The 19,833-nt window shown below is 44.1% G+C and overlaps 1 protein-coding gene across 3 annotated transcripts in view; it reads left to right on the top strand.

The window, feature by feature from the left end:
- The window catches only part of LOC123774818 (regulator of telomere elongation helicase 1 homolog), a 94,414-nt gene that overhangs the window by 7,441 nt on the left and 67,140 nt on the right, over positions 1 to 19,833 (top strand). For all 3 annotated transcript variants that reach the window (XM_045769472.2, XM_045769473.2, XM_045769474.2), the window contains exons 4-9: positions 3,390 to 3,481; positions 7,575 to 7,703; positions 12,161 to 12,358; positions 14,866 to 14,979; positions 18,063 to 18,194; positions 19,600 to 19,734. In XM_045769472.2, coding sequence (XP_045625428.2) covers positions 3,390 to 3,481; positions 7,575 to 7,703; positions 12,161 to 12,358; positions 14,866 to 14,979; positions 18,063 to 18,194; positions 19,600 to 19,734 — 800 coding nt within the window. The remainder of the gene's footprint in view (positions 1 to 3,389; positions 3,482 to 7,574; positions 7,704 to 12,160; positions 12,359 to 14,865; positions 14,980 to 18,062; positions 18,195 to 19,599; positions 19,735 to 19,833) is intronic.

The raw sequence follows: 19,833 nt of genomic DNA, 5'->3' as shown, positions 1-19,833 counted from the left end.
TAGTGGTTTTTTGGCACTCAAATGGGATGCTCATGGCTCCTATAGTCACTTAGTCAATTAGCACTTAATCACTGTTCTGGTGCTGAGTGCCTTTGTGTAGGATTCACATCTCTCCTTACAGTAAGCCTATCTAATTTTCTTCCTTCTGCAGGGTAAGATAGCTTGGGAAGTTACCCAGAAAATTAGCTTGGAATGTTAAGAAATTCCTCTTACTGGTGGGTTTCTCGAGAGCTCTCCAATCTCATTCTGGCAATTTTCCACAAGTTCAAGAGCTGTAGGTTGTGATGGTGCATATATGGTGGGGATGGCAACCTGGATCCCTGGGTAGATGGGCTGACATCTGTTGGTGATTGGGTGGTATGAACTAGGGGGTTCAGCTTGGCTAATAATTGTTTACAAAGTTAGGGTCATCTTTGCTAATGTGATCCATGCAGTTGTTTGTTTTGGTGGTCTTTCTCTTGGTTATTGCACGGTGATCCTAGAACCCCAGACTCCCTTTTTGTGTACTGAGTGGACCAGATTCTGGTACTGGGTAGGCACTTGTGAATTGTTATAGCCACTAGAAAGGGCTAAGGAGTTCCCACTAGAAAGAGAAGTTTCATTTCATTCAGTGTCGATTCTGAGGGGGAACCCCGTTGGCTCCCTGAAGCTATAGGCTTGATATTAGCTATATTAGTCTGGGGCTTTCTTTTTTGATATAGATGGATTTCAGTCATATGGAGTTGTCATGCCTACCAGGAACCACGAACCAGAACCTGGTTCCCTCAGAGAGGCGAAAGGAGCATTGACCTGGAGAGCAACTGGACTGTTTTCTAAGAGAAGTTCTGGATCAGCCGGGCTGTGGTGGGTATGTGGCCCTGCGGGCCGCTCCAAGCAACAGCCTGGTGGACTCTCACAAGTCGAGCCTGGCCTCAGGCTGGGTTTGGGGAGAAGAAGAACTCCTAGAACCCTATCAAGCAGGTATCAAGCAGTTGTCCCGTCATCATCATGAAACGTGCTGTGCTGCCGCTTCTCGGGTAAGTCCCATTTTTACTTATCTTTAGGTAGTAAAGATAAGTAAAGTTTTCTGAAGGGAGCCCTGTCGGCTCCCTGGAGCCGACGAGGCTTCCCTCAGAAAACCAGCGTTGAATGTAATGAAACGCCATTTTCTGGTGAACCCCGGAGGCTCCCAGGCACCCTCCCTCCCTCTTGTCAGGGACTTGTTTTCCGCTTGTACTTCAGTTACTCGTTCCTTGTCTGTAGATCTTAGGAATCGGGCAGCGTCTGCGTTGCATGCTCGATTCTCCTTCTTGCACCGCGCCAGGTTGGTTGCCTGGTTGGAAGCCCCGGAGCTCCCCCACTTGGGTTTTAGAGACCAGGATTTTTGGGCGTTCGTCGCTTAGACCAAGGTCGAAGCAACCAAGTTCACAGGGTCGAATGGTGGGGAGGCGGGATCTTTTTGTCCTTACTTGGTCTCACGATTTGTGGGCTTTTTATGTCATTTCATCCGGTCTTAGTAGTGTTGGGAGGACTGTCAGCTCATCGGGGGTGTTGGCGGTTTCTTCTTCCCTTTGCTCAATCTCCAAACTTGTGGGCAGACGGCCAGCACGAAAGAGCAGTGCATCAGATTGATAACAATTTTCTTGTTTCCTTGTTTTTCTTGGGGGGAGTTTTTAGCTTCGGTTTCGATCTCCAGTTGCAATTTTCTTCCAGTTGTGGTCTGTTTTGGGACACTTACCTTTCTGGGTGCCTAACCCCGATCGATGGCAGACATGAATATATTCTCAAAGATTGGAGTTTTCATAGGCCATTGCTCCCTTCGCCTCTCTGAAGGAACCAGGTTCTGACTCGTGGTTCCTGGTAGGCATGACAACTCCAGATGATTGAAGTCCCAGACTAGTAGTAGTAGGCATCCATCAGTCTCAGGAGACTATGAAGTTATGCTCTGATTGTTGGTCTGGGAGGACTAATACAGCTAATATCAGTCCTATAGCTCCAGGGAGCTTCTCGGGGTCACCCAGAAAACTGTGTTTCATTACAATCAATGCTGGTTTTTTCTTACTTTAAATTTTTTTTAAGAGCAGAGGTTTGTTTTATTTCACCTATGCCCAACTACTTGGGCTGAATGGGAGAACTACGGTCTCGCTTCATGCAGGTCGGCATTTAATTCCGACCATCCAAGTGGTTGGGCACATTCCTTTCCCTCTGTCCCATCCCAAATCCTTATCCTGACCCTTTCCAAGTGCTATATAATTGTAATGGTTTGGCACTTTCTCTGATAGTTCCCTTGCCCCTTTATTTTACCTATGAATTTTTGTGTCAGTTTCATGGGGTTGATTTTTGATTGCCATGCTCCTCTTGCCTTTGTCACGAGCCAGATTCTGGTCCTTTCTTCCAATAGGTTTATTTAAGGCTCATTGCCCTGTACAAGTTGGGAGACCTTATGGTACTAGTGCCTCAGTTTGGAAAAATTACTGAGGAACTAGACAGAAAGGGGCATTTTATTACATTCAGTGATATACTTATTAATTTGTTTGCCTTTCATTTATGCATGAACAGATGTGCATTCAAATTATGGAATGGTCTTCAAGGGCAGGCAATTTTTGCAGAAATACTGTAAACTTTAAAAAGTTTAACAAAGAAAAAACAAAATGACAACAATAGGGCACCATGAGCATATCTCTCTTCCTTTAACAACAAACACATAATTTTACATGTTCTTTACAGTGAATCAAATGCCAGAGGCTCGTATAAAGAAGATAACATGACACGTGAGAGACCAGTACTGAAATATGTAATGCCTGCTAGAAGCACACATTATCAAGCCCAGAAGAAAAGACAAAGGAATGCCTGGTCACAGTATATAAGATGTTTAGAGATACATAATAGTTATAATTCATTGTATCAGGGGACAGGCAGCCAGAATGTATTCATATAGGTTAGGCTTATATTGAGATCATCCCCTCCCTCTCCAGGTTGAATTACTGATCCTGCCCAGGATACAACCCCACAACAAGCTTACTAACACCTGTGTACCTACTTACTGCTAGTTGAACAGGCACATTAGGTTATAGGAAATTCATCCAATCATTTCTGTCCCGCTTGGGATTCGAACCCGGAATTCTTAATTGTGAGTCGAGAACAAACCCGACTGTACTACTGGGACCCCTTCAACAAGGTGGATGGAGATAGGCTATTTGAAAAGGGGTAGGACGAGGTTATGGGGGCATTATATAATACCTAATGCCCAAATGAGCCAGAGATGTTGAAGAGATTTCTTCACCATTAGTGGTTGAAAATTAATAAAATTCAAACTCATTACATTACAGGGATTCCGATGGCTGTATAAGAAAACTTGTGAAGTTGTGGTGGCATCACATAGACTATATTCTTATTTTTGTTTTTTTCAGTACCGCCGAAAATAATTTATTCGTCACGGACACATGCACAGCTGAGTCAAGCCATAAATGAATTGAAACGAACGTCATACAGCTATATGAGGGTACTGTGAAGTGGTGTTTTATTATATAATCTGATGCAAAGAGATGTTACAAAATTTATGCAATCAAATTTTACTTTAGCAAAACTGATTAACTGAACTGGTTGTGAGTGGTTTTTGTTGTCACCACTCAAACAATTGTTAGGTTAATTTAAACACAAGCTACAGTATATAAAATTATGCCTATTTCTTGACTGGCCATCTCAATTGCTACTCTAGACTTATGACTGACTCACTAGGGAAATATTGAGTAGGCCAGGTTTTCATGCCTTTGTTTTACCTGTTGGGGACATGCATTGTTTAGTTAGTTTAAATCTATGACCCTCTTGTTCTTGAAATTCCGGGTCTCAGGAATTCTTCCCTATCAATTTTGTCAATTCCTGTTACTATTTTATATGTAGTGATCATATTGCCTCTTTTTTCTCCTATCTTCTAGTTTGGCATATTTAATCTCTCTAACTTCTCCTTATAGCACTTGTCTTTCAGTCCCCGGGGACAATTTAGTTGCATGTCTTTGCACCTTTTCCAGTTTGCTGGTGTGCTTTTTAAGATATAGGCACCATACAACTGCTGCACATTCCTACTTTGGTCTAACAAAAATTGTGAACAATTTCTTTAGTATTTCACTATCCATGTATTTAAAAGCGATTCTGAAATTGGAAGGCGTAGCATAGTCTCCCTGCACAATGTTCTTTATGTGGTCTTAAGATGATAGTTTTCTATCTAGAAACACTCCTAGATCTCTTTCTTTACCAAAGTTTTTGAAAGCTTTTTCACATAATTTGTAGGTTGTGTGTGGTGTATTTTCTCCTATCCCACATTCCATAACATGGCATTTATTCACATTAAATAACAATTGCTAAGTGGTGCTCCATACACTTATTTTGTCCAGGTCTTCTTGAAGGGCATGACAATTGTCTAAGTTTCCTATCTTTGCTAGTATCTTAGTATCATCAGCAAGCATACTCAAGTAATTCTGTATTCCTTCTGGTAAGTCATTTATTTAGACGATGAACATTACCAAATCAAGAACTGAACTATGTTAGAAGCCTCCTTGTCACTCATCTAGTATGTTCCAATTTCCAGAACAAGCTCTTTTGTGGAACTCTGTCGAAAGACTTTTTTCTGTGGGGACACCGGGCAGGTGCTGCTTGCCCGGTGTCCGAACCCGGAGGTTTTTCCATGGCTCTGCCTCTTTCAGGAGATCGGCCCGGTCTGGTACGAGACTGGTTCGCTCTTCTCCGCGAGTCTTCGCGTTTGGTGTTTTTGACTCGTGTTTATCACCATCTCTATGGTGATCAGGTGGCTTCCTTGCTGGCTTACCATCTGCGGGCTTCCTCTCAGCGGCAGTATGAAGTTTCCTGGCGGTCCTTTCGGTTCTTTTTGTCCCTTCGTCGTTGCTTTTCGCTTTTGGTTTGGGAGGTGTTGTCCTTTCTCTCTTGGTTATTCCAGGACCGTCATCTTATGCCTAATACTGTCACCTCGTATTGTGCGACGCTGGCAGAGCAGCTGCAGCTTGCTTTCGGTATCGATGTTACTTCTGCACCGTTTTGCAAGCTGTCTCGTGCATTGTTTCACCTCTGGCCTGCTCATGCTCCGCCTGAGTCGTCCTGGTCTTTGGACAGAGTGCTTTCCTATCTTAATTCTCCTTGGTTTGTTGTGGCCCCTTTGGTTCAGGATTGTTTAGCTAAGACTCTCTCTCTGTTGGCATTAGCCTCTGGGGGTCGTGTGGCGGAGCTTCACGCTCTTCTAAGGCGCAAAGGTTTTTGCTCTTTTGGCCGTGGTCATAGGTATGTCCGTCTACAGCCGTCTCCCTCTTTTCTGGCGAAGAATGAGACTGCTGCCTTCCGGAGGGATCCTTGGGTTGTTGATGCTTGGTTTGTCAAGGCTGGGGGTTCCTCATGTGTTGTCCGGTTGCGGCCCTCCGCTGTTATCTGCGCGCCATGGCTTCTGTGTCCCGGGACGCGCTTTGGGTTTATCCCGTTTCCCTTCTTTCCTGTTCGCGGGTTCAGGTCTCTCAGGTTGTCCGCAGGGTAATTAAATCCAGCCAGCCTGTGGTCTATCCCCAGTGCCCATGATGTTCGTAAGTTTGCTGCTCTTACTGCCATCTTTGGCAATATGTCTTTGGCTGACATTTGGGCACGAGGTTTTTGGAGGGGGTTGCTTTGTGTCGGCAGTTGCAGCGTGTTGTCTCGACTTCGAGTTGAGGAGTGGAGTCGCGACCGTGTCTTGGGTAAGTCCCCTTTTCTTTTGTTGTCTTTGGTGAAGTTGCTCCTGGGGAGCCGTAGTGGCTCCCTCCAGAAAACCAGCATTGAATGTAATGAAACGCCATTTTCTGGGCTGAGTCCCGGAGGCTCCCTGGCAACCCACCCTCCCTCCGGTCGGCAGGTTTTTCACGTTTTTTGATATCCAGCCTCAGAACTGGGGTGGGGATCTATGGCATGAGGGTCTGAGGCTCCCCCTTTCCCCCTCCCGGGGAGGGGGAAGCTGTGCAGACATGCGGCAGGGCTCGTGTGTCGTCATGCTCGTTTTTCTTTTGGGGAGTTCTGTCCACTCGTTTGATGATTTTCGTTGTTAACCAGAATAGGGGTTTGTTTTGTGGCGCTTACCTTTCTGGGTGCCTGTCCCGGTCGATGGTAGATACAGAATGCTCCCAATCACATGTGCATTTCTATGGGCCATTGCTCCTTGTGCCTCTGTGAGGGGGGCCAGGTTCTGACTCGTGGTTCCCTGGTAGGCCTAGAACTCCACCCACATCGACGGATGCAAAATAGTTAGGGTATTCATATCAGCTATGGATAGCTCCGGGGAGTCCTCTGGGACTCGCCCAGAAAATGGCATTTCATTACATTCTACACTGTTTTTTTTTGTATAGCTCCAGTTAAATGTAGTCAACCGAACCATCTCTTTTTCTGTAAAATCTCTGTGGTTCTATCATTTGGTTTTATCACCAATTTGGTTTTGATTAATTTTCCAATGTTTTGACTATGTCAACGACACAGGTCTGTAATTTAAGGACTTCTTTGGTACCGTTTTTGTATACTGGAACTATGTTAACCTTTTTCCATATATATCTGCTAAGGTTCCTGTACTTAAAAATGCTTGAAAAATCAATTGAAGTAGAATGCTCAGCTCAGATGCTCATCCTCTCAGATCCCAAGGTGAAGCTCCATCTGAACCAACTTCTTTGTTCTTACTTAGCTCTTTGAGAATTTTTTCCCCTTCATCTCCAGACACCTTTGTGTTCTATTTTGTTCTCTGAAATTTTTATTGTGTCTGGTTCTCTGAAGATTTAATTTTGAACACATGCACTTTGGAACTGTTCATTTAATGTCTCAAACATTTCATTATCATTTTCTGTAAATCTGTATCCTATTTTTAACCTCTGACTATTATTCTTTATCTGCAATTTGTTTTTAATGAATTTATAGAATAGGCATGGTCCTGTTTTACATTTGTCAACTCTCCCTTCCTCAAAATTGGCTGGTATGTTTGAGGGTTTGGCCTCTTCCTATACCGATTCCAGTTTTGTGTCTTTTGGTCTCTGGCCCTCTCTCAATTTCTGTTGAACCAATCCTGTTTCCTTGTTTTGCATCTCTGTTGTGGCATCAATTTTTTGTGCTTTTATCATATATTTCATAAGACTTGACATACATCTCATTTTCTTCCTTGCCTAACAATAAGTCTTTCCAATTGAATTCCTAAAAAACTTGCTAAGTTGCCCATAGTATGTGAGTGTAATCATGGTCCTCTTTCTAACTGACTCTCAGTAGCTCCCCTGGGTTGAAGGGTTTTCTCTTGGGTGGCTTGAGACTTGTTTAATTGGCAGGCCTATGCTGCTGGGGCTGCCATCTGATGGTTGAGCTAGTGTAAATAGTAACTTAATCAGCGATTAGTTATTAGAAATACAATTTATATATGTATACACAGTCTTCCTTGAAGGGGTAAATGCATCCAAAAGAAATGTTTTTAACTCATAAAGCTCAAGTTAGTGTCTATCCACTGTGTAAGTGTTTTGATAATATTTAACGGATCTGGCTATATTTATTAAATTTGTATATGTAACTTTTATATAGATTTATTTTTTAATTGTCAGGTTGCAGTACTTGGCTCACGTGACCAGATGTGTGTTCATCCGGAAGTTTCTAAAGAACTGAACAACAATAGCAAGGTGCACATGTGTCAGCTGAAAGTTAAGGCTAAGACCTGCTATTTTAATAATCAGGTAAATTTATGTGATGGTTAAATATGTATTTAATTTTGTTATTAATTCTTTGGCTGTTCACCCCATCACCTGATGGGGTAGCTAATTATGCTCAGACTGTGCATCCTGTCAGGTGAAGTATTAAGAGTACATTGTAAGATTTTTAAAACTCCTGTGGGTAAACAGAGCTCATGTCAGCGTTCTCAGACCTCCAGTAAACATATGCCATTTTAAAAAAAAATTGTGGACACCATTCCTTGGTGTGAGCAAGTCAGTACAGAGCGAGCACCCAACGCTGGCCCATGTAGCATGAGCTAACAATACTGCTGTGCAGCTTGTGTCCACAGCATTACTTGAAAACGATGAAACATATAAGTACCGTAACTGTTTGCTGTTTATGATGTTTACTGCTGATGCAGATTAGCCACTGCTCTCTGCCATAGTTTGGTGCATCTATGAATCATGAAACAACTTCTTGTTCCTTTAGAAAATAAACTAGTTAAAAATGATTCATAATTAGTAGTTAGTAATTAGAATGCTGATTATAATATGCCTAGAGTTAGTGATAGGTGTGATAAATTGTAGGCATTATGGGGAGTCAGGTGGTATCTTGTCAGCTGACAGGGGTATTGACACTGTGCTGTGTATGTGGATCAATTAGACCAGCTTAGTGGTTTGTTATGGTCCATAAAAATGTAGTTATGTATGTAAATAGTGTATATGCAGTGCAATAACAGCAAAAGTACTAGTTTTTCTAGGGGAAAAGCCCCTTTGGCTTTTGCCTTTGGCTTTGTGCCTGACAGCTGGGTGGACAGCGCTTCGGATTCGTAGTCCTGAGGTTCCGGGTTCGATCCCAAGTGGAGGCGGAGACAAATGGGCAAAATGTTTCTTTTACCTTTCTCTTTCTTTTCTTTTTCATGTGTTGCATGGTGGTGGACTATATGCATTTATGATTATTAGTTTATCATCCTGATTGCAGATCTTTAGTGCTATTATGTCAACTTCTCGTGGATTGGCAATCATTATTTCATTTACCTTTAGGTGTTCTTTCACCAGCACAGCAATGCCACCGGCTTTCCTAATTTTTCTGTCCTGTCTCCAGACTGAGTAGCCTCTTGGGAGTATGACCTCATTTAAAATATCTTCTTCAAGTTATGTCTCCGTGAGTGCAATAATGTCTGGTGTCTGCAGCTGTATTACATCACTTAACTCCAGTATCTTTGATCTCACTCCATCTATGTTGGTGTATGCAATTTTAAGGAACATGTTCCCCCTCTCCTTATTCTTCACTACCCCTTTCTCTAGTGATTTTGTTGATTTGCCTTTTTGTATCATTTTACTGGTCTGCCTACCCATATCACTTTGTAGTAAAAAGAATTGATTTCTTCATTCCTGCTTTCATTTAGACGTTTTGCCTCAACGAGGTTCAGTTTTAGCTTCTCTCTGTCTTCTTTTGAAAGATTTCGTCTTAACGACCATACTTTCCCTTCCTCATCACTTTGTAATTTTCTAGCATACCTTGGTACTTCTTCCATCTGTTTGGCATTATTTAGGGTGATCCTCAAAGGTTGATGTTTCCCTTTTATGTACTTTCCAATCCTCCTACAGTCACAGACATTCTTTGTGGTAGTAAGACCTTCCACGAGGACAACAATTTTATCTACTACTTTCTTTTCTTCTACAGCTCTTTCTGACCTAGATGTTATCTCCTTTTCTTTGCAAGCAAAAATTATCAGGGACTTCAATCAACTGTGTTTTGCATGAACTTCGGGTTAGATGCCAGTTCTTTTCTCACTTCCAGCCTAATGTTTGTTTTATCCTGGTTGCTGCAGTGTTTGGCTTCCTTTACTGCTTCTTCTATTTTTCCTTCTCCTTGGCCACTTGTGCATAAGGTGAGTTGCATATCCTTCCTGCACTGTTCTATTCCCTGTGTAACTTTCTCCATCTGTACTAACAAAAGCTGTTTTTCCTGTTGGATTTCCTTACCTAACCCATTATTGTCATTTATGTTTAAATTTGCTTTAACTTCTTCCAAAGGTATTTTTAAAAGTTTATTTTCCTCTTCTGTGGCTTTGCAGTTTATTTCCAATTGATTCTTGTCCTTGCATAAGTCATTCACTAACCCCTCAAGACCTGATACTTTGCTACTGAAGTGCCCATTACTTTCTATTTGTTGATTATATCTACATGATAGTTCACTATACTTTCTAATTTTGCCAATTTGTTGTGTAGACTGCTTATATCAATGCTTTCTTCATTAAAATCCCAAAAATCTAGTTCTGTTTTGTTTTCCTTCTTGCTGGTGGCCATCTTTAATGTTGTTGTCTGCACTGTAAACACTAGGGCAACTTTTTCTCAAACAATTTTTCAACTCACTTTGCACATTTGTGTTATCTCACCTATTTTTCCAAAGCACTTCACTGTTATGTTACTTGGGACAACACTCACTATCATCAACCTGTACTATAATACTTATAGTTTGGTTGGAAGTCCAGACTGCAAGGCCGTGGAGGACGCTCCCACAGCTGATCTACGACGGGGGTGTGGGTGCACTTGGGCGCTGATTACTCTGTGTGCGAATCTGAGAAGTTTTCCACGGCTCCGCCCCTTTCAGCGGGACGGACCGGTCCAGTACACAGCTGGTTCGTTCGTTCTCCTCTCTTCGTGTCTGGTCTTTTTGACGTGGGTTTATCACCATTTGTATGATGATCAGGTGGCTTCATTGATGGTGTTCCACATGAGAGCTTCGTCTTGGCAACAGTAGGAAGTTTCCTGGCGTTCTTTCTGCCATTTTTCTCTCTCTTCGTAGGTTGTCTTCTCTATCTGATCTGATTGTCTTGTCCTTTCTGGCTTGGCTTTTTCAGGATCATCATTTGATGTCTAATACTACTGTCGCCTCGTATCGTGCGGCTCAGGCGGAGTCGCTCCAGCTTTCATTCAGGGTGGATGTCACTTCTGCCACGTTCCATAAGCTTTCTCGTGCCTTGTTTCACCTCCGGCTTGCTCATGCGCTGCCTGAGCCACCCTGAGCCTTGGACAGGGTGCTCTTCTATCTTTCCTCTCCTCGGTTTGTGGTCGTCCGTTGGTTCAAGATTGTTTCTGTTGGCATTGGCCTCTTGGGATTGGGTCAGTGAGCTCCATGTTCTCCTCAGGCACAGGGGCTTTTGCTCTTTTGGTCCTGGTGGTTGGTTTGTTCGGTTGCAACCTTCTCCTTTTCTGGGGAAAAACAAGATGGCTGCTTTCCAGAGGGGTCCTGTGGTCATTGATGCTTAGTTGGTCAGTCTGAGGCTGCATCATGTGTTATGTCCATTTGCGGCTCTTTGCTGTTATCTGTGCGCTTTGGCTTCGGTGGCAGGGGATGCACTTTAGGTTGATCTGGTTTCCCTCATTCCCTATTCCAAGGCTCAGATCTCCCAGGTCATCCGCAAGGTTATTAAGTCTAGCTAGCCTGCAGTCTATCATCTTGCCCATGTTGTTAGGAAGTTTGGTATTGGCTGCCGTGTTTGACAACGTGTCCGGGGCTGATATTCGGGCGTGGGGATTTTGAAGGTCGAACAGAGTCCTGGCCACACGTTATCTGCTTAACATTCCTGCTCCTGGGCGTTCCTGTGTTGCTTTGGGTCACAGGTTGTCTTCGTGTTGGGGAGAGTGTGGTGGCCGCCTCCCAGGTAAGTCCCTCTTTTCCTTATCTTCAGTTATGTAGCTCCAAGGAGCCGAAGGGGCTCCCCACAGAAAGCCAGCGTTGAATGTAACGAAACGCCATTTTTTTCCGTTGTTTGATATTTAGCTTTCGAACTAGAGTGCTGGGTAGCCGGCGCGGGAAGTGGAGGGCTGTGCGGACGAGTGGCGTGGCAGTGGAGTGTATATTTGCATGTTTCCTTGGGATTGGAGGGAGTTCTGCCTATCTTTTCATTTTTTTCTTTGCACTTCTCTTACCATGTGTGGCTTGTTTTATTACGCCTACCTTTCTGGGTGCCTAATCCCGGTCGATGGCAAAAACCCCCAACCACAGGAAGGGGGGGGGGTTCCTTGGTTATTGCTCCCTGAAACTTCTCTGAGGGGGGCCAGGTTCTGGCTCATGGTCCCCGGTAGGTTGAACTCCATAGACTATTGCTTCGATCTAATATATCACATATTAGCCCGAATGCTCCAGGGAGCCTCCGGGGTTTACCCAGAAAATGACGTTTCATTACATTCAACGCTGGTTTTATACTGTAAATGTGCTTGATTTTTATTGTTAAACACCTGTTTACTCCAGTCATTATTGTAATGTGTACATTTTTATGAATGAAGTTTGGGATTGTGATTCTGATAACAGCCTCTGTGTGTTATGCTATTAAATTGTGACACTCTTATATGATTACTGAACTGTAATTTTTATTTAAACTTGCCAATTATAAGTGTATAAACATTTAGGAATAAAGTTTTTTTATTTGATTTGACATTCAATTAATATTTTAAAACTTTGCTCCTTTTAGGTAGATGCAAAAAAAGGTGAACCAGAGCTCCGTCAAGGAGTGCTGGACCTTGAAGACTTGGTTAAGTTTGGCAAGAAGAAATCTTTCTGTCCATATTACATGGCACGAGAAATGAAGCAGGATGCAGACATCATTTTCATGCCCTATAATTACCTACTTGACCCCAAGAGTCGTAAGGCACATGGTGTTGAACTGCAGGTCTGAATTTATAATCAGTTTATTCCTTACAATGTGTAAATTATTCAGATGTAACTAACAATTAGAAAAATTTGAAAAACATTTGGATTTTTTTAACTTGCACCCAGTACAGGTTTAAATATTAAAATATTTTCCATCTTCTGTACTGTACAGTATTTCCAAGGGTTTTTATCTGGGGAGGGCCCCATCAGTAGCCTGGAAGCATCCAAGCCTCGAGGACACAACATACCTTATGAATCACGAGTATCCACCAGGGGCCAGAATCAGAATCTGGCCCACTCATAGAGATGAAAGGGAGACTGGAGATCAGAGATCATCACGGTTGCACAAATTTGTAACCTTGATCAAACAATGCAAATAGTTGTTACCATGGTGAAATCACCATCTAGATACAGGAGTGAACGACATGGAAGAAAATGTAGAATAGAACCAATGAAGAGCAGAGGTGCCATAGGCACAATCAGAGAACACTGTATAAACATCAGAGGTCCGCGGTTGTTCAACGTCCTCCCAGCAAGCATAAGAAATATTGCCGGAACAACCGTGGACATTTTCAAGAGGAAACTAGATTTATTCCTCCAAGGAGTGCCGGACCAACCGGGCTGTGGTGGGTATGTGGGCCTGCGGGCCGCTCCAAGCAACAGCCTGGTGGACCAAACTCTCACAAGTCGAGCCTGGCCTCGGGCCGGGCTTGGGGAGTAGACGAACTCCCAGAACCCCATCAACCAGGTATCAGGTATACACTTGCTTGTCACCAGATGGCAGCCCAATCAACCCCAGATTTTGGCCAGCCAGTCAGCTCATTCACAAGCCTGGTGCATTTATATGGACATTCAGCTCCTGAGGGTCCTCTGAGTTCTTTCAACTTTAAAATAAATGGAGTTAGCCATCCCCGGGACAATAGGTTGGTGTGGGCCCATTGCTGGCGTTCGTTCCATATTTAGCTTAAAATGTGTATTCTGCCACCCTCATTACATGTGCCCTCAGTTGACATTTCGTCTGGGTTGTGGTAGCCAGTCAGCCTTATTTTGTGAAGGTTGTCTATCCCGTTGGGTTTGGGTTGCTGCCTCTTGAGGTATCTTGCTTCCTGGTAGTGCCTGGGCTTTGATCCCTTTGTAAGGCCTGTTGATTGGTAGTACTAGTTTATAGCAATTTGTTATTATGTTCTTGGATCCATCTTCCTGATGCTTTGACAAGTGTGTGTTTCAGGTAGCATAAGTAACAGCATGTCCCAGGCGACCTACACCTTCCTTCAGTGGGTGGCTGTAAGGTCGTGGTTAGTGTCTACATTGTTGAAACACTGACCTCTTTGCTGGTCTGTGGACAGTTAGGCATTGGTATCATCTTTAGGTACCATTCTTAGTAAACTACCAGGCATAATTATTGCCATGTGGCCCCAAGGCCTTTGGGCCACCAGACATCTGGGGCCCTGGGCCTCCGATGGGTACTCACGTTACTGCACCTCTTGAGGTTGGGAATTCTTTCATCCTCTGGTGTGCAGCATCGTTACTATTTCACTTCTGTTTTGTTGAGTCATCCTTCCAGTTGGTATTATACCAGGTGGTGTCTGCGCTACAGAACTGAACCTCCTGGTTTTTGCTATAGCAGCCCATTCTGGATCTGAGTGGTAGGAGCTAAATCCCCTGTTCTAACTGGAGAATGTTAGATGGTATTGTGTCAAGTTCACTCGGTTCCTTTCTGATGCTTCTTCATCTACCGTTTGGTGGGCCGGTTCATATGGCTTCTGTTTGCTTGGCTTCTTGGTCTTCCCTGTTATTTTGAACCCATGGGAACCTTGTGTCCAGGGTCTTCAGGCTCTGATGGAGGGGGGGGGGGGTGGTAGTTAGTGGGGAAATCTTCAATGGTTGCTCTATCCAGGTAACAGGCAATTCTTTTCTGGGGGGAGCCCCTACGGCTTCCCCGGAGCTATCCATGGCTGATATGGATACCCTAACTATTTTGCATCAGTCGATGTGGGTGGAGTTCTAGGCCTACCGGGGACCACGAGCCAGAACCTGGCCCCCTCAGAGAGGCACGGGGAGCAATGGCCCATAGAAATGCACATGTGATTTGGAGCATTCTATATCCGCCGTCGACCGGGACAGGCACCCAGAAAGGTAAGCGCCACAAAACAAACCCCTATTCTGGTTAACAACAAAAATCGACAAACGAGTGGACAGAACTCCCCCAGGAAAACGAACTAACAAGCATGACGTCACACGAGCCGCGCCGCATGTCTGCGCAGCTCCCCCCTCCCCGGGAGGGGGAAGGGGGGGAGCTGAATGTAATGAAATGGCATTTCATTACATTCAACGCTGTTTTTTTCTAGCACCATAGTATTATTTATATAATAATTGCAGCCTTACTTAACTCTACACTCATTCATACATTCTGTGCTTGAGACAATTTATTAATGGCCTGAAAACTTGAGTTAGCTTTTTCAGCATATGTAATATTAAGAGGATTTGTCAAAAATTAAAAACTGTTAATAAGATAATTATTTTCAGGGTAATATTGTCATATTTGATGAAGCTCATAATGTGGAGAAAGTTTGTGAAGAAGCTGCTTCACTCCAGATACGATCAACAGACTTGGCTCTCTGCATTGACGAAGTTACTCAGGTGAGTGTAGAAGTACGTGTATTGCTAGTGTGTGAAAATTTGTAATTTTTAGTATAAAAGCAGTTACATTTTCTTTAAATTTTTTTATGTCTACTTTTCTGGGGGTAGCCCCTACAACTCAGGTTAGGCCATAGGGGCCAGTTTTTGAGCAGCGCTTCCTTTGGAGCCGACGTTGTCTGGTCGGTACGATGCTCACTTTGCTCATTGGCGGCTTCTCGTAAGGGGTGTTGGCCCTTTCGTAGGTCGCCCAATTAACAGGGCAATGGGGTGGGAGGCTCGCGCTGGTTGCTCACGCCTGGTCCTGTGATTTGTGGGCGTTTCAGGTTGTCTCCTGTGGCCTGTGGTGGGGTTGGGGGGCTCCGCCTTCGGGAGGTAAGGGGCAGGTAGAGCAGGCATCTTTCCCTGCGCTCCATTGGTTCATTTTGGAGTGGGTGCTCTAGAGCATGGTCAAAACAACCTCGGATGGGTTTCCCGCCTGTTTCCAGTGTCAAAACAGGACTGTGTGGATCTTTGGTTCATTCTGGACTTGTCCCATCTGAACCCCTGGATTCCTTTCCCCTCCTTTCGGATGACCACCCTGTCTTAGGTCTGGCTCAGGTCCATCGGGTGCTTGGATGAGGTCTTTGGAGCTCTGGGATGCGTATTGACATGTTCCCATTCATCCGGGGTTTAGGGACTGGCTAGGTTTTCTTGTGGGGTGGCAGGCTTGCCTCTTTTGTTGCCTTCTTTTTGGCTTGAATTTGGCACCTCGTGTATTCACATGTCTTACCCGGGTCGTGGTGACCCAGCTGCATCTGCTAAGGGTTCGAGTTCTGGCCTACCTCGACGACTGGTTGGTGTGAGCTCTCAGCTGGTCTTCTTGTCTGCTTGCCAGGGGTGTGGTTCTTTCTCAGCTCGCCGGGTGCTGGTTCCTACTGAATTTGGAAGAAGTCCATTCTGGTTCCTTCCCAGGTTTGGACCTGGCTTGGCCTTGTGTTGGACTCTCGGACCACTTCCCTGTCTTCCTCCAGAGGCATTGCTGCGACTTCGGTCTTGTCTTCAGCTGTTTCTGGGGGAGGGGTTCTCCCGGGTCACTCAGAGTTTGCTCGACCAGTTGTGCGGGAGTCTGAACTATGTCATGCTGGTTTACCTGCCGGATCGGGTCTGGCTTCGGCATCTATTCTGGTTCCTACGGGGACGTCCCTTACGTATGTTGCTGGGTTCGACCTTCGTGGGCCTTACGTCAGTTGCTGCATTGCCAGCTTCCTCTTCGGATATTTCGGGGTTCAGTGCTGTGGCGCCTACCCGAGCCCTCGCTCGATGTATTCACGGATGCCTCGTCTCTTGGCTGGGGTTTTATGACCAGTGCTCATCAGGGCGGCTAGGGGCAGTGGGATCTGTCCTTCCGTCGGGCTCATAGCACGGTGCAGGAGTTTGCGGTAGTTTGGCTGTTGCTTTGGAGGGTTCGAGTTGCATGGGGTTCCATGATCCAGCTCTATATGAACTGCTCTACCGGTGGTTTATTGTCTGAATCGCAGGGGGTTCTCTTCATTCCTTGGCTATTTAGGGCTGGTTACTTCGAGTGACTGGTCTGCTTGATTCTCGGGGTTTGGCTCTATTTGGTTCATATCCAGGGAGTGTTCAACATCCTAGCAGACAGCCTGTCTCGGTTCATTCCCCCCTGTCCATAGAATGGACTGTTGACGCCGACTCTTTCAGTTGGCTCTGCTGGACGTACAGGCTCCCGGAGGTGGAGCTCTTCGCGTTGGCGTGTTCTCGGCATCTCTCAATATATGTGGCTCCCTTCCCCGACTGCAGTGCCGTCGCGGCGGACGCCTTTCAGCAGGACTGGTCGAGGTGGCAGTTACCTATACCTCTACCCCCAGTCCAGTTGTTGCTTTGGATCCTGGCTTGGTTGGAGACTTAACAGGGGAGAGTAGTTCTAGTGGCCCCTTGGTAACCGCCTTGGTTTCAGGCACTGCTTGCTCGGTGTCCGAACCCAGGGTGTTTTCCTTGGCTCTGCCTCTTTCAGCAGATTGGACCAGTCCGTTACATGGCTGGTTCAATCTACTCTTCCGCTTTTCGCGTCTGGTCTTTTTGACGCAGGTGGGGAGGGCTGTGCGGACAAGCAACGAAGTGGTGATGGTGTATAACGTTTGCTTGTTTCTTTGGATGTTGCGTGATTTCTGCCTCTCTGTTCGGTCTTCCGTTGCAATTTTCTTTCCAAGTGGGGTTTATTTTGTTATGCTTACCTTTCTGGGTGCCTAACCCCGGTCGATGGCAGACACGAAATGCCCCCAAATACATGAAGGTTTCCATAGGCTATTGCTTCCTGTGCCTCTCTGAGGAGGTCAGGTTCTAGCTCATGGTCCCAAGTAGGCTGTACTCCAATTGACTGATGCCCCCAGACTAATATAACACATATCAGTCTGATAGCTCCAGGGAGCCTCCGGGGCTCACCCAGAAAATGGCATTTCATTACATTCAACTCTGATTTTTTTCACATCTATCATGGTTCTAACTAATTTTCTTTTCATTTGGTTCTTACCGCTAACTTTATTAGGCCCTATGGTGACTTACTTATGCTAAGAGTATAAAAAAATGTCTAAAAAAATATGAGAATGTTTATAGAAGTTTAATGGTGGTGAGCACTGAAAGACAGCTACTGCAGAACTGACTCATTCATTATGGGTGCTGACATTCGAGTGTCGAGCAAACGGTCCACTATCGAGCACGAACACAGCACTCATGTTGAATTGTACGAGTTGATAGTGGTTTGAGTACCGAGGTTCCTCTACAGGTACTGTACTTTTAAAATGCAAATGGATTTGAAATGGTAAAATGAGGAAACTGTATGGGGGATTTAAAAAAGGACAAACCATTTCTTTGGAAATTTCTTCATATTTCTCAGTTGGTGAATACTCTGGGGAAGGGTGTACGTGTTACTAGCCTAACCCCTGAAAGTCCTAGGGGTGATGTGTTCTTTGGGGTGAATATGTCATAAAACTTTAGATGGGTCAATGTGCAGCTAAGTAAAAAAAAAAAAAATTACTGTATATTGAATGTAGCTTAATCATTTGAAATAATATTTATTTATTTATCAGGTAATGAAGAAACTTCAGGACATCAGTGAAGGATCAGATATTGCAGCTAATGACTCTAGTCAAGCTTTACCTGAAGATTTCAATCCACATGATCTTTATACATTAAAAGCACTCTTCTTAGAACTTGAAAAGGTAATTTGAATTATTGTTTTCATCTTGTTGTGCATCTTTATACTAATTGGTGTATCACTGAGACTAAACTTCACAGGTACAGTGGAGCTCTGCTGTAATGGATACTTACATTATGGATCTCCAGGTGAACCGAAATGGATCTGAGAGCAAGATGGCCAACACAGAAGTTTAGAAAAAAAAAACATTACATACCCACGAGTGAAGACTCCCTGTACTGTTTTTCCTGATGTGGTTGTTTAACAATTTAGGTTGTCTTTGCCTTGCTTGCTATATCATTTTTGTATTGCCCGTCTCCTCTTCTCACCCCGACATATTCATTCCTTGCACTCTGGTATCTTACTCTGCTCACAAGTGTCCTGTTATTTCTATAGTTTCTCCATGCCCTTGTACTCTGTTGCTTTGCTAGCTTACATCTCTGATTAAACCATGAGTTTCTCATCTGCATTTTGTTTTTTTCCTTTTGGACCGGGACAAACTTGTCTGCTGCCTCCTTACACTTCTGTGTGATGTAGTCCATCATGTCTTGGGCCGTCTTTTCCCTGAGCTTTGTTTCCCCAGTTATATCTATTAGGAATTTTCTTATCTCCTCATAGTTTCTCTTTCGGAATGCCAGCCTTTTGTTTTCAGGTCCCTTCTTTGAGTTCATTAACACTTCTTTGACCAGGTACTCAAATGTCAGTACACTATGATCTCTCATTCCTACTGGGGACTCGAAACTGATTTCCCTTATGTTGGAGTCATTCAGAGTGAAGACTAGGTTGAGTCTCGCTGGTTCATTGTTGCTTCTCATTCTTGTGGATCCCCTGACATGCTGGCTTAAAAAGTTTTTTGCCGCCACCTCCAATAGTTTAGCTCTCTACGTATTCTCACCTCCATGCGAATCCTTGTTCTCCCAGTCTGTCATTCTGTGATTGAAGTCCCCAATGATGAGCAGATGGGATCTATTTCTACAGGCAGTAGAGGCTGCCCTCTCAATTATAGTTGATAGTTGATAGTATATAGTTGCCATGTTGTTGTGATAATAGATAGTTGATAGTATAGTTGCCATGTTGTTGTTTTCATACTCTTGCCTGTGTCTTCTGTTGTATCATTGTCATGTCGGTGTGTACATCACACCCGGTAAGAGATTGCAATGAGTGCAAGGATGGACACGAAGATATGTCTAGAACAATTCCTCTATTCACATTTAAGATTACCAAGGTCAGCATTGTGTAGGTCCCATAGTTCACATCCGGACAAGCTTAGACATTGACTGTTGAACAACTTTTCTTTTGGCAAGGCATCACGATGACCAAATTCACTATTGATGACATTTGTTGTGACCTTTAGATATCTAATTGCATGATAAAAATTGACAAGTGGGCCCAGTGAAGGTATAATATGCTCCATTATTCTTTCTTACCAGGCTGTAGATGCTATAGCACTTTCATCTGATGGATCTGGATCCACTTTTCCAGGCAGCTTTATGTTTGAACTTCTAGAGAAGGCAGACATTACTTACCATAAGAAAACTATTATTCTGGAGATTTTGGACAAGCTGGTAAGTTTAATGTAGAATGTGTTGTTTAATACAAAGTACAAATTCATGGTTGTTTATAGAAAGCACAAATGAATACCAATTATACAAAGCCCATGTACA

Source organism: Procambarus clarkii, chromosome 68 (genome assembly GCF_040958095.1).
Source record: "Procambarus clarkii isolate CNS0578487 chromosome 68, FALCON_Pclarkii_2.0, whole genome shotgun sequence".
In the NCBI taxonomy this organism is placed as follows: Eukaryota; Metazoa; Arthropoda; class Malacostraca; order Decapoda; family Cambaridae; genus Procambarus; species Procambarus clarkii.
This window is presented reverse-complemented; position numbering and strand designations above follow the sequence as displayed.